The 13681-nt window shown below is 43.7% G+C and overlaps 1 protein-coding gene across 1 annotated transcript; it reads left to right on the forward strand.

Moving 5' to 3' along the window:
* The first annotated feature begins 1354 nt into the window (after positions 1-1354).
* Pthlh (parathyroid hormone like hormone) lies at positions 1355-12482 on the forward strand. Its single transcript, XM_021165789.3, has 4 exons — positions 1355-1802; positions 1992-2117; positions 7355-7771; positions 12021-12482. Exons 2-4 carry the CDS (start codon positions 2017-2019, stop codon positions 12028-12030), a joined length of 528 nt encoding a protein of 175 aa, XP_021021448.1. The 5' UTR covers positions 1355-1802; positions 1992-2016; the 3' UTR covers positions 12031-12482.
* Positions 12483-13681: the final 1199 nt, after the last annotated feature.

A 13681-nucleotide genomic window follows, 5' to 3' on the forward strand; every position in this document is an offset into this window, starting at 1 on the left:
AGAATGGTTGCTTTGTGAGTCCCTTCTTTTCCTCTCATGGGGCTCCCCACTCCAGATCAATTAGGGCTCCAGCATCTTTGGGGACGGGTTATCACAGAGTGTCACAGGTTCAAACTTTGTCTTTTCCTGCCATGTAAACACGTCTAACAGTTACAAATTCTTAACCACTTAAAGGACGTTATGGAAATTCCCGGGTTTCTTTTTAAGGTGGGAAGAAGCCAACTTTTTTTTTTTTTTTTTTACAAGTATGAAGTTTAAAGGAATCAAGGGAAAGAGACAAGGGCTTCTGATGAGAGGGGACCCCGCCCAAGACAGCTGAAAGCTTTAACTGCTGGTGAGCAGCAAGGCTTAGGGGAGGGGAGGGGTGAGAAGTCCTAGGAGTACCCACCCCAGAAGTCTGTAGAGCATCAGGGCTACAGCCCAGGTCTGACAAAGGTCTTTGAGTGACACTAGCCTCCTAGAGAGTCAGATGAAATTTTCCAGCAGTATTGTCTAGAAGGCAAACTTCTTTGAGTGGCTCCTATGTTCATTTCAGCGGGATCTAGGACCTGGGGGAACTAGTATTCACACACACACACACACACACACACACACACACACACACCTCTAGACCCTTTCCTGTATGGTGACAATCAGTAACTCACAACTTTCTCCCCCACCCACCACTCCCTGCCCAGCAGCACTGAGAGGCTGAAGCAACTAGGCACTCAGTGAATCTTTATCAGGACATAGAGTAGGTTATCAGAAGAAGGTGAGAACGAAGGGCTCTGCACATTCCAGGCCGTCTGTGATCACAAAGTGGGTCTTCTTCCTTGCTCACACACCCGTTCTAGGACCTGCTCCAGACGTGATGTCCCCAACCTTCCCAAACAGTAAGACCCAAAATCGCCTTTGCCCTTCTGGGTGCTAGGTTTAGTCCCCTCCCCAGGAGAAGGCCACGCCAGGCAGGAAGGCTGGCTTGCAGCAGTGCAATGCGTGCACAGCCACTTGCGGCGAGCTTGGGACTCTTGGGATTCGCAGGCCACCCGGGGTTCCTCCTTGCTGTTTGTAGGGACCTGGACTCCTGGACCTGCGACTCAGGCGACAGCAGGCCGGTTCAGGAGGAGGAGAGCGTTAGATCGGCCCACGCGGGCCAGGACTGGGGTGGGGCTCCGTGGCTCCGGGCTCCCCAGTGCTCCCCGCCCCCGCCGGCCCGCTCACCCCTGCCTGCTCCGCCGGCGCGCGTTCCTCGGGCGCCACCTCTTTGCGACTCGCTCACTTCTCAGCAGGTTGGCCCCGGAGCGTGTGAACCTTCCAGGGCTGGGCTCACAGCTACTCTCCAACCTGCGCCGCCCCAGCTGGGCCGCTCCGCCCCGCTGCCGGAACCCGCCCTCGCGGCCACCTGGCCCTCGCATCCACGACACGCGCGCCTGCAACTTGTTCAAGGGCGTTGTGGAATCAACTTTCCGGAAGCAACCAGCCCACCGGAGGAGGTAGACCGACAGCTATGTATATATACGCGCTCTGCCGCAAGTGGCTGTGCACCCAGAGGCCCGGTGCGCAGGACAGCTGACTCCTGCGGAACACCCGCGTTTGAAGAGGGGTTTGCCCTGCCCCACGACCCAGAGCGCTGCCGCCAAGACTAATTAGACATTGCTATGGGAGCCACAGCAACGCGCCACGCATCCCCAACGCCTATGTAAAACGCCCGGTTTTCGCTCTTCTTTCAGAGGAAGCTCTCTGATTGCTTTTGCCCCTCTCGGGTCCCTTTTTGCCTGTGCGGTTTGAGAGAGGCGCAGTTGGAGGCGCTGATTCCTACAAAAGTAAGTGCTCAGGGGCTCGGAGACACTTTTTTGCTTTCTTTTTCTTGTTTTCTTTTTTCCTCCTAACTTGTGAGATGCCCTCCACTTTGGAGTGGCTGTTGGGAAGCCACGGGGTTCCAAAAGAGGGAGCGGGGCAGTGCGAGGAAGAGATGGAGAGCCGGGACTGACTCTCGGGTTCCACTCTTGCAGGTCCCCAGAGCCAGCGAGCGGCACGATGCTGCGGAGGCTGGTTCAGCAGTGGAGTGTCCTGGTATTCCTGCTCAGCTACTCCGTGCCCTCCCGCGGGCGTTCGGTGGAGGGGCTTGGCCGCAGGCTGTAAGTACCGGTCTTCCTCCTGGGGCGAGGGGTGGGGAAGACCAGCGCCAGAGGTGGCCAAGCTGAGGCGGGCGATGCTGAGGAAGCCTAGGGTTCCCTGATGCTCCCAACCTGAGTTGGACACAGTCACGGGGTACCTGCTAGCAAGGGGCTGAGCCCAGGAGAGCCATCTAGAGAGCTGGTGAGACCCCAAAATGGGCAGGCACGAAACAAGTTTGATGTGCCTTTCCATAAGAGGGAGTCTTTTTCAGAACCTGGGCCGGCAAGATATCTGTCTGCAGGGAACCACCAAATTTACTTTATCCACCAAGAGGTTCTGAAACTCAGCAGGAAACTGGGGGATTCAGGAACTGTCTGTGTCTCTCTCTCTCTCTCTCTCTCTCTCTCTCTCTCTGTGTGTGTGTGTGTGTGTGTGTGTGTGTGTGTGTGTGTGTGTACAAGCGAGTGGATATGTCTAAATGTGGGTGGCAGTCTGTGTGTGAAAAGCAAAAACTTTGTGTCTAGTTTTATTATGAATGACATAATTTTAAGCATATAAAACAGGACTGTGTTACATAACAAAGCATATTATATAATTTAGTAGTAACAACTTTTTAGTGGCAAACGTCCAACTTTAGTATCGATACCATTCAGGAAGGCGGGTGTGCTTGCCTCCAAAATGGACTTTAGGCGTGGAAACTTTCTTTTTCCTGGAATTATTGCTAACGGTTCTTTAATCCGGAGTCGAAATATTTGCATTGTGGTCTGAAAGCTTGTAGTTCGGCATTCTCAGCTGGTGGTTGAGTTTTTGATTTCTTAAAGAGTGATTTTGACTTTGAGATAAGAATACATCTAAGAACACCAGGAAAATATCGCCGCAGTGTTTGGGAAGTAGTAGGCGTGCTTGAATCTGTCTGTCTCATCGATGTCCATGTAATACCGTCTAGGGCTGCTCTCTTAGCACAGACTCTGTTCAAGATGGGAAAACCATAAAGTTTAAGAAATGAGTCGTTTGGCTCTGGAGAAGGCATTAGGAGGACTTGCTCACCTCACAAGAGAAGCAGCAATATCTACCTAATATTTACAGTCAGGTTCCTGGTGCTTCTTGTAAACTCCCGAGGGTATACAAAAAGGCAACTGTTCAGCGCCTGCTTCTGGTCTATTCTTATTAGTTCGGCAGAAAATCTTTAAATGAAATTACTTTGGACATGTCTGGATCTTGGCACCAAAATGAAACTCTATTATGAATCTCCTAAGGCAAGTTGTGTAGAGCATTGTACTGGAGATAAGGCAGCATTGTCCCATGAGTGAGTGCACTGCTGGCTTACTTCTCGAAATTGTCTTGAGACTTTTCTCATTTTTGAGACTTGTGTGAAATTCAATTACCTAACATCCAAATATAAATACAGATGAGCTGAATTTAAAAAAAAAAAAACACACACACACTTACATACTGTATTTATTTGGATAAGAATTTCTGTCTTGGAACAGAGCCAACTTTTTCTTTAAAGTTGCTTAATACCTATTTTCTCTTTTGAGAGAGAGTAAATGAGCCATGCTTGAGTCTACAATGACGGAATAAAAATAGCACTAAGCTGTCCTTACAGCTGTTTTTAACTCTTTCTTTGTTGCATATTACAGAACTACTCCTCAGAAACCATTCGGCAGCTAGGGACTCTGCTCTCACTCTGTTTGTAGGTGAAATATAATAGTGTAGTTAAATGTTCACATTTGGCCATGGTTATAAAACTATAAGATACTCACTACCACACCTAATGCTTAATAGCATATCACATCACAACGGAGGTTTTTTTGAGGGAGTTGAAATCATCACAGCCAAATGCAGCGTTTTTTAAAACTCATTATTTTTGCACACATGCTGGACAAAACATTTATGGACTACTTCCCAAGATCAGGCTAGCTCCATGAAAGAAATTCTAACTTACCGTCAAGTTGTAATATCCAATTTTAGGGACACTGCTTAAGATATATTGATTTTTTTTAAGCTAAAGATTAGTGCCTCTTTAGAGACAGGAGACTATTGTAAATGTGCTTCCTACACCATCGGAAGGTAAATAGTAATGACTAGCTCATGATCAAATTGCCTACTAGAAAGTTGGTGTGGATGGCTGCTGTGTCGACAAACACAGTGGTTAGAGGTTCTCCATGTTTGCCATAACAAGGGAACCCCGAGTGATGGAGAAGCCTGAGGCATCGTTGGCTGTCTTGCTTAGGCCAGATTGGGTCTATTCCACATAATGAAGGAATAGCTTTCTACTGAGTCACGGGCACTGGAAGGCAGCTCTGTGAGTCATGCTAACTCTAACACCCTAACCCTGTCTCCTCTGTGGACCACAGAGCTTTTCTCAAACTCCTAGTGCATCCCCCAAGCCTCACATCAGCACACACACAAACTTGGGCAAAGAACTTTCCATGGCTGCTGTTCCCTTTTCCTTGACAGCTCCTGAGATACTTCATTTCCCTCCTTGGAAACTCCCTTGAGGGTGTTTTTCTTTCTAGCGGAACAGCTATGTTTTGACTGAAGTCCAGGTTATTGCTGTTAAACTTTTGACCATTTTTTTCATTTTGCTTTTTTACAATAATCAAAGAAGATGATTAAGCATTAATGCACTTATTTTTCCATGCTGGCACTTTGGTTTGTAATAAGATCCATGTGAACCGCTGTGCTATAAAATGTGTTTATAGATAGATTGTTGCCATATTTGCAGCTAAAATGTTTCAGTGTTATTTATGTTGAAAATTCCCTTAATTTTTTATTTCTCACAACCAAAATCTATCTATCCCATTTGTTCATGCCAAGTTATCTCTGTCGTCTCTTATATATAATACTTTGGGTAATTTCATGGAGCTTATTTCCCATTGAGGATAAAGATATCACTGTGTTCTTCCACTCCTTCAATGCAATTTCCCAAACAGATATATGTTCTCCACAGTCAAGTCAGTTGTCCTAAAGATATTAATTTGTCTTAAGAGTGCATAACATAGGAACCATGTACTCCAGTGGAGAGGTACCAAATACCATGCTACTTGCATTTTATAAAACACGAGGATAAACTGTTGTTGCGTTTTCTGTGAGAATCATCCTGAGAAAGTATAGCTTCTCAGGTGTGAAGGTGCCATGGCTCACAGTGACAGGCTGGCCAACATGACAGACACCCATGCCAATGACAGAGGCAGGGGCAGTGGTGACTTGATTCAAATAGACCAACCAGCAAAGAATTGGCTCCAAGTTCAGACAGAATTGAGAATTAACTTGAAGACAAGAAGTACATCAGCCAGGAATTGGGAAAGAAATAAAAGTCCCTAGGACGATTAATTATCAGCAAAAGTTTGTTTCTAATGGGATATTTTGGTAAAATATACTAAGCTGTGGTACTTTGAAAGCCACCACCATTAGAGTAATTGTGTCCTTTAAAATGTTATTAGAGGATATAAATACATTGTACCAAAACCTCAAATTTGTAGACTATTAAAAGTTTCCAGATTCCTAACTGTTACCAGAGTAAGAGAGTCTTAATCTATTCACATATGGCACCTACAGAAAGGAAGAGTGCCTCCTTCATGCCTCATTTAAACCGGGCTCCTGTTAAATTCCTTCTCATGAAGTCATGTCTTTTTTGTAAACCAGCTATATGACTTAAAGCCAGTCCCCAAACAACTACAAGGAAGCTGGCATTCTGACCCCACCCACCCCCCACACACACACACAATAAACCAAGCTCTGAGAATCCTGCCTCCTTATTCTGCTGCTGAAAACGACTTTGGGTGGAGTTGGTTGGTCCATCCTCATGGGTTTACTGTGCTCTGCTGTCCTTGTCCCCTTGCTGTGGCACTCACTTTTGCCTTACTTAGGCTTGAGAACATGTTGAGGACTTTCGAGAATAAAAGCCCTGATTTGTGGACTTTCCTCATATGGACTAGGAAAAGTCATTTCATCTCCATTCCTCATTTTCCCCATCTTTAAAACGGGCCTGATGATGCTATTCATTAATCTCTTGTTTCTCTGAGGAGTTGGCAAAGTTCTATTAAAAAGGCCAAAAGGCCCCAGACACTCCTTTGAGAACAAAGTAAGAACACTCAGGAAGTGGGCCTGTGAAATGCACTCTTCTGAAGAAAAACCATTTTAGAGGGCGAGGTCCACTGTTGGGAACTGGGATTTGGTCTAAACTTAATTTAAAGCTTTAGATGATGGTGCACACCTATTGATGCCAGCACTTGGGAGTCTAAGAAAGGGGGAGAAAGAATGAAAGAGAGATGGGGGAGGAAGGAGAAAATAAAGTATAAGTTGAAGCAAACCCAATCACTGGTGTAATGGTTAGTGACTGGTATAAAACACAGATGCCCTCAAACTCAAGGCAAGCTACATACCTAAGCTTTCTAAGCTCTGAAATTACAGGTGCTGACCATCTTCCTACATCCCTCTCAGGTTTTTAATTAAAAAGAAAACATTAAGAGGAATAGAGGGGTCTCATTGAGGCAAAATTCAGAAATAGACCATCTGCTGATACTACTGTAAGCAGAAACTAATCTATTTGGCCCCCTCCCCCTCCGCCTTGCCTTCACATATAGGTTCCTGATGGGTATTCATAATTGTTACATTCTTGCATCTTGGTCTGATGTTTCCCTAAACTGTCTTCCCTTCAGTCCTGCCTCAGTCTTCTTGCCTTACTCTCACACTCTCTATTTCATCAGTTTGTGTTATCATGGTCTCACAGAGTGTGTGTGTGTGTGTGTGTGTGTGTGTGTGTGTGTGAGTTTGGAGGGTGCTCACTTAGAGCAACTTCATTTGCATTTCCTGGGATTCCAGGGAGCTGGTCACTGGAGTTTTTCTCCAACAGAACTCGGGAGACTGTGACAGAATGTTCATGGTTAGGGTCATCTCCTAGTAAGATTTTCTGCAGCAATACCTTAGGGCAACTTATTTTATTTTATTCCTTATTATATATTTCCAGTGCTGCAGACTGAACTGGGCAAGGGTGTGGTGACTGAGCATTATTTGTGAGCATAATTGAATCATGTTATCAGCAAACATGGGAGCTGAATTTGATGACCCCTTTACTTTATACATACAAATGAACCCCCAAGAATGTTCCTGTTCCCACCATGGCGATATTTGGGCACTAGTGGCCTAGGTCTCCCATTCCTATCTCCCCTCCCTACTCAGCTACCTGCCAGCTTATTCCTTCAAGGAGGCCACGGGAAGGACCTTTGCTGACAATTGTCTTCTCCCCTAACAGCAAACGCGCAGTGTCTGAACATCAGCTACTGCATGACAAGGGCAAGTCCATCCAAGACTTGCGCCGCCGTTTCTTCCTCCACCATCTGATCGCGGAGATCCACACAGCCGAAATCAGAGCTACCTCGGAGGTGTCCCCCAACTCCAAACCTGCTCCCAACACCAAAAACCACCCTGTGCGGTTTGGGTCAGACGATGAGGGCAGATACCTAACTCAGGAAACCAACAAGGTGGAGACGTACAAAGAACAGCCACTCAAGACACCCGGGAAGAAGAAGAAAGGCAAGCCTGGGAAACGCAGAGAACAGGAGAAAAAGAAGCGAAGGACTCGGTCTGCCTGGCCAAGCACAGCTGCCAGTGGCCTGCTTGAGGGCCCCCTGCCCCACACCTCCAGGACCTCGCTGGAGCCCAGCTTAAGGTATTGTTCACTGTGTTCAGCAGGGCTCCCCTGCCTGCCTCTACCTTGGTTCCAGAGACCCCGATTTTCTGTATCTTGATCTGTGATTTAAAAACCAGTATAGGCCACACCAGTCCTAGTCCTTATTACCCTGCTAGACAATTTAATTTCCCTACATCTCTCTCCCCACCAGCTCAGTCAACCAACCTTCCTTCCTTCCTTCCTTCCTTCCTTCCTTCCTTCCTTCCTTCCTTCCCCCTTCCTTCTTCACTTCCTCCCCATCCTCTCCCCTCTCTTCCTCCCTCCTCCCTTGACTCCCTCCTCCCTCCCTCCCCCTCCCCTTCCTATTTTACTCCCCCACACACAGGGTCTTCCTCACAGCCAAGACTGACTGTGAGTTCAAAGCAATCCTCCTGCCTTAGCCTCTCAGATGCTGGGATTATAAGCATTTCCTACTAACAATGTCAGTAATTCCAATCTTTACCTGAGTTTCTGAACCTGATGAGCCTCAACATGGTTTGCTGGGAAATTATACTTGTTCCTCAGGTCCACATCTTGGGAAACTTTCCATATTGTTTTTTATTTCTTGCTTTTCATTCCTTGTTTTCAAAGAGGAACTGAGAAGGCCTTGGTGGTCCCCGTCACCATGGCCAGGCAGTATCTCACATAGGAACTTCTGAGCCATTCCCACGTTATTCAATTAAGTGGATTTCATTACATTTCCATCTTATTTTAATGTAAAGAAATTAAGTTAGTTTTTGAAATGCATACTTTGTATTTATTTATTTGATTTTTAATTACATTTAATCAACTGAGCTGGTTTCTACCAACTCAAAAAAAAAAAAAAAAAAAAAAAACAACCTTGGAACTGTTTCTGATATTTTTCAGTCTTAGTTTGGATTTCAGTTTTTCTCATATACTTTTGTACAACAAGCTGACACGATTTTCCCCTACTAGCACAGTAAAAAAATAAGGAAATGCCACCATCTCACAGCTGGCTTAACCCTCTCTCATTCGAGCAGGGGCTCAGAGCACTCACAGGTAACAGAGTTCAGTAACTCAGGTTCAGGGTCTAACACTAATATTAACATCCACGGCCTTGAGCACATGAAGAATCAGTCTCGCTTTTGTCTTCTGTGATGAAGAACCAAGCTCATGGAGTTAAGAGAAAATTGCATGAGATTACATGATTTCAAGCCCTTGTTGTGGCATCTAGAGACTTGGTTCCGTTCACTTCATATAAATGTATGTGTTTGCTATGTATTTTATATGGCAAGTGGCCAAGTTTCTATGAGGCAAAGGGGGACAGATATTAATTTCATTTTACCACACAGAAAACCAAAACACCTCACAACTGGAGAGCCGGAGTTTGTTCATGGAACTGGGCTGTGCACCCCCACCCCAGCTAGATTCATTCCCCTTCCCTAGCGCTCAGGCAAGTGCTGTGTTGGCACAGACTTCTCCATGTACACCCACTGATAGGATCTGCTGCTTTGCTTTGTGTTTTTACTTCTCGGTATGGAACTTCTATGAAAGCCACACAAGAACACGTAGTATACGTATACAATTCGTGGTCTCATTATTTAAAGTTGCCAGTGGCTGTTTCAGCTCTGTGACTTGGTACAATCAGGATTATGGAGTCTAAAGCAATACTGTTTTCTCTCTCTCTCTCTCTCTCTCTCTCTCTCTCTTCCTCCTCTCCAAATTCATTAAGAAACAGTAAATAAGACAGAAGTTACATTGAATATATTAAAGATTCATTACTCAATGTGCAACAGCATTTGAGAACTCCCAAGCTCAACGGTGCTCTATTCTGCAACTAGTTAACCAGACCTGACTCACTGACATACCCAGGGTACTTTAAAATGTAAATACAATGTATATATCTATAGCTAATGCAAAAGCTCCTGCTAAGTCCTGCTTTTATCAATTATCTTACAGTAGACATATGTCTATATTAGAACTATAAAAACAGAAGCATAAGTAATTTTCATGAGTGCTTCTTTCCTTTAAAGTTTGTACCTGTCTTTAGGTGTCTGAAAAATATTAACAATCAGCGTTCATCAATTCTGATGTCTGGTGCTAAGCCTCCATTAAAATGCATCTTGAAAAAAAAAAAAAAAAAGAGGCAGTGTCCTAAGCAAAGACAGGCACAGGCTGAAAGCAGTCACAAAGGGTATGATTCAGGAGTGTGCTACTCAGACTGTGCACAGACATGCAGACTAAGAAGCCCAAGTGAAATCTTTAGATTAAAGATCTTAAAGGTTTGTAAGTGACCAGCCTTTTAAGAAAATCATTTCTCTAAGTCAGGGCTATATGATAATTTCAGAGGTCTGACAAAGTGGCAGGTGTGAGCTTTAGTATACATTATTATACAGTTTCTTAAGGGAAACTACCAGGGAAATTTACCTGTTTCCTCTCCTATAAAATGTTCAAAGGAAATATAACTTTTAGCCTTATGATTATTAAATTTTTTTGATGTTTGATATAAGATGCCCGGGTGCAGTTAGGGAATCATTTCTGAAAATCATGTTTTGGCTTGGAAAATACTGAGTTAGAAAAATATGAAAACTTTTCAGTGGCCAAAAAACCCTAAAACTCTAAGCATTATCACACACACACACCACATTTACACACTATACACACACATACATTCACACCACACACACACCTACCACATGCCACACACATACACATATATACATACACATACCACACAGACCACACCCCACACATATACATACCATACACACACATACATTTACAACACACACACACCACATACACACATCTCCCTTTATGCTGGCCACTTGATACATTTTACTTGGCTTTTCCAGTATGTACCTTTAATAAAGACAAATTCAGAAAGAGCCAAGTAAAGCCTAGTTAGGGTGAAAATTTATTCCTTTCTTTTTGAGAAAAATAATTGTTCAAAATGCTATTAATTTCCACTTTTGTTATTTTAAACTCAATCTAATAAGTGCCACTTAGAAAGACATATTTTAGTAGATGCAATATACAAATTAGTGAATTATTATTATTATTTTGCTTTACTGCTAACATCCATACATCCATCTCAAATATCCATCTTAAACTCTCCTTTTCTCTGCTGTTAGGAGCTTTTTAAGTATTCCAACCCAATCAAAGCTACTGAAAGAGTCAGCTTCTTGAGGAACCCCCCCACACACACACACATATTAGCAACTTTTCTTTAAGTTGCATGTGACACACCAAAGTGGTGGAGACTTTTTGACTCCCACACCCACACATGTCTGCAACATAAGTTCCCGCCCACACATCTGCCCGTTAATTCAATGACACAGTCAATTCCTACCCCCTAAAGTATTTCCTTATAAAGGAGTGTGTTTTCACTGAAGTAGACTTTACAAAGAGAAGAGACAAGGAGCAGGAAGCTCTGAGAGCCCCAGCCCCCTGCACACACTGTCACTACAGTGTCCACCCCGCACCTCCTCTGAGTAATCACACAAGCAGAGCAATGGTAACTCGGTTTACTCCTGTGCATCTTGTCATTTCAAATAGACTTTTGCTGAGACAGGAGGATTGCAAGTTTGAGACTGGCCTGGGTTATGCCATGAGAATCTTTCTTTTATGAGAACTTTTTTGCTTCTTTTGAAAAATCCATTCAAATCCAACTAGGAGCGACAAATGATTCTTGCTTTTATCTCTGAAGTTAAAGTCCAGTATCAGCCTCATAATGAGTGGGTAAAGACAGCTCAAAAAAAAATGGCACATGAACACAGCACGTTCTGTTTAACAGCCCCTCCTCCAATGTGTGACCAGCGTCCCAGACCCACCAGCATCACAGTCCACAGCTAAGTGAGCACCCAAGCAGAATAAACAAACTGTGGCCCGCTCAAGTCAGATATGCTGAGAAATAAACTTCTAAGGGAGAAACACTGGTGACTGAGGTCCCAGCTTGAGTCATGCTCCAGGTCTTCCACCATGTCACTTTCCTGACATGCCGCTGGCAGGCAACGTGGTTCTCCTTTTTCTGGCTGACCATGGTTGGCTATCCAGGCCCTTCCCTCTGTCTGTGCCACGGTGACCTCTTAGTTGGATCAAAGACTCCAGCCATAGCTGAGGTTCCTGAGATGGAAGGATTCCAGAGTGGTACTTTCCATAGGTTACGACTTGAGGTCCTGCCATCTCTTTCCACTGGGATCCTGCCTGCCTCTTTCACATCTTTATTGAGTGTTGTCTGGTCTACAAGAGAGATTAATCTCTTTTTTCCTCTTCCTTGTCTTCACAGGACGCATTGAAATTTTCATCGAAGATCTTCCAAGGACACATTACAGGATTTTGTAATAGTAAACATATGGAAAGTATTAGACATATTTATTGCCTGTACATACTGTAAATGCACTGGGATCAAACTGTCTCCCCAGGAAACTGCACATGGGTCATGTGAATATTTTTCCCTTTTGCCAAGGCTAATCCAATTATTCCTGTCACTGTTACCATAATTTATTTTGTCAACTGATGTATTTATTTGTAAATGTATCTTGGTGCTGCTGACTCTGTTTTTTTTGTAACATAATGCACTTTAGGTATACATATCGAGTGTGTGGATGAATTTAACACAAAAAAAAAGGATCTCTATTTTGTGGTTCATTTTAATGAATTCTGAAATATAATTATCTAGACTGATTTCCTTATGTGCATGTAAAAATGGCAGTATTTTAAATTTGTAAAGAATGTCTAATAAAATATAATCTAATTATACCATGACTCACAATGTGAATTTTATTCTTTAAAGTTTCTAATCAGAGAAACACACACAATTTTTTTTAATTCTACTTGAATATAATCCTAAGCTTAATATGTTTATATGGGCATCTATTCCAATGTGTCCACATTAGCTTTTAGTTAAAAACCACTTAAAATGTATTCTGTCCAATATTTCAGTTCAAGTCAATAGAATGGCTGAACAGCCTGAACTTCAAGTTGAAATAACGACAACAAAGGGCAAAAAAAAATAAGTAGAGAAGTCAGAAGAGAAGGTCAAAGAGGGTTATCCAGAGTTAAAACCCAGAGGGAGAGGTGGACCCAAGACTTTGACTCTGAATAAATTTTGCCAATATAAAGTTTAGTTTGCAAGGGCTTGCTCTCATTCATAACAATAATGAAAGATCTGCCTGGGAATTCCCCTGGTTCTGGTTTCCTCCTAGAGAAAGAAGAGAGAAAGGTTTGGGAGCTGCAGGACAAGTCAGAAGGCTGTCGGGGGGGATCACTGAGCTATGTCTCCATTGCAGGAGCTCTGATATCAACACTCAGCGCCACAGGAACCCCATCTCCATTGTGAACTTCACTCTCTCCCTCTCTCAACCTTCTGGTGAAATTGTGTTCTGTTTTGTTTTGTTTTGTTTTGTTGTTTTCCAAGATAGGGTTAGTCTTTGTAGTGGGATGTCCTGGGACTCACTGTGTAGAACAGGCTGGCCTTAAACTCAGAGATCCATCTGCCTCTGCCTCCCAAGTACTGGGGTTAAAGGCGTGCCCCACCGCCGCCGCCACCACCACCACCTCTTCCTGATTTGAAACTGTGTTCTTTAAATGTGTTTTAAGGATAAGACCCAAACCCTATGAATCAAACACGCCCGTGCTCAGGAATGTTCTGTCAGTACTCAGCATCCTACTTTGTGTCTACCCGATGTTTGAGAGCACTTAGAAAACAAAATGCAGTAACTTCCTCTAGGGTTCTTCCACACCAATGTCTACATGAAACTATGAAATGATACAAGACACGTGTATTTTAAAGAAGAAAAAGGAGGAAACACGGGGAGAGTATAGGGTTGGACTGACTTTATCTGTGTTGTCTCTTGGGTCCTCATAGCCTTCAAAGACTCTTCTTAGCATTTGTAAGAATTTTAAACCTATACTGACAGGTAAATATGAGATATTGTACTTACTTCT

The sequence above is a fragment of the Mus caroli genome, unplaced genomic scaffold, assembly GCF_978045245.1.
Source record: "Mus caroli unplaced genomic scaffold, Mus_caroli_1 scaffold_7, whole genome shotgun sequence".
NCBI lineage: Eukaryota > Metazoa > Chordata > Mammalia > Rodentia > Muridae > Mus > Mus caroli.

Coding starts and splice junctions, on each gene's coding strand:
- Pthlh (XM_021165789.3), top strand. CDS start 2,017: ATGCTGCGGAGGCTGGTTCAGCAGTGGAGTGTCCTGGTATTCCTGCTC. Junction 2,118..7,354: donor GAGGGGCTTGGCCGCAGGCT/GTAAGTACCGGT, acceptor CTCCCCTAACAG/CAAACGCGCAGTGTCTGAAC.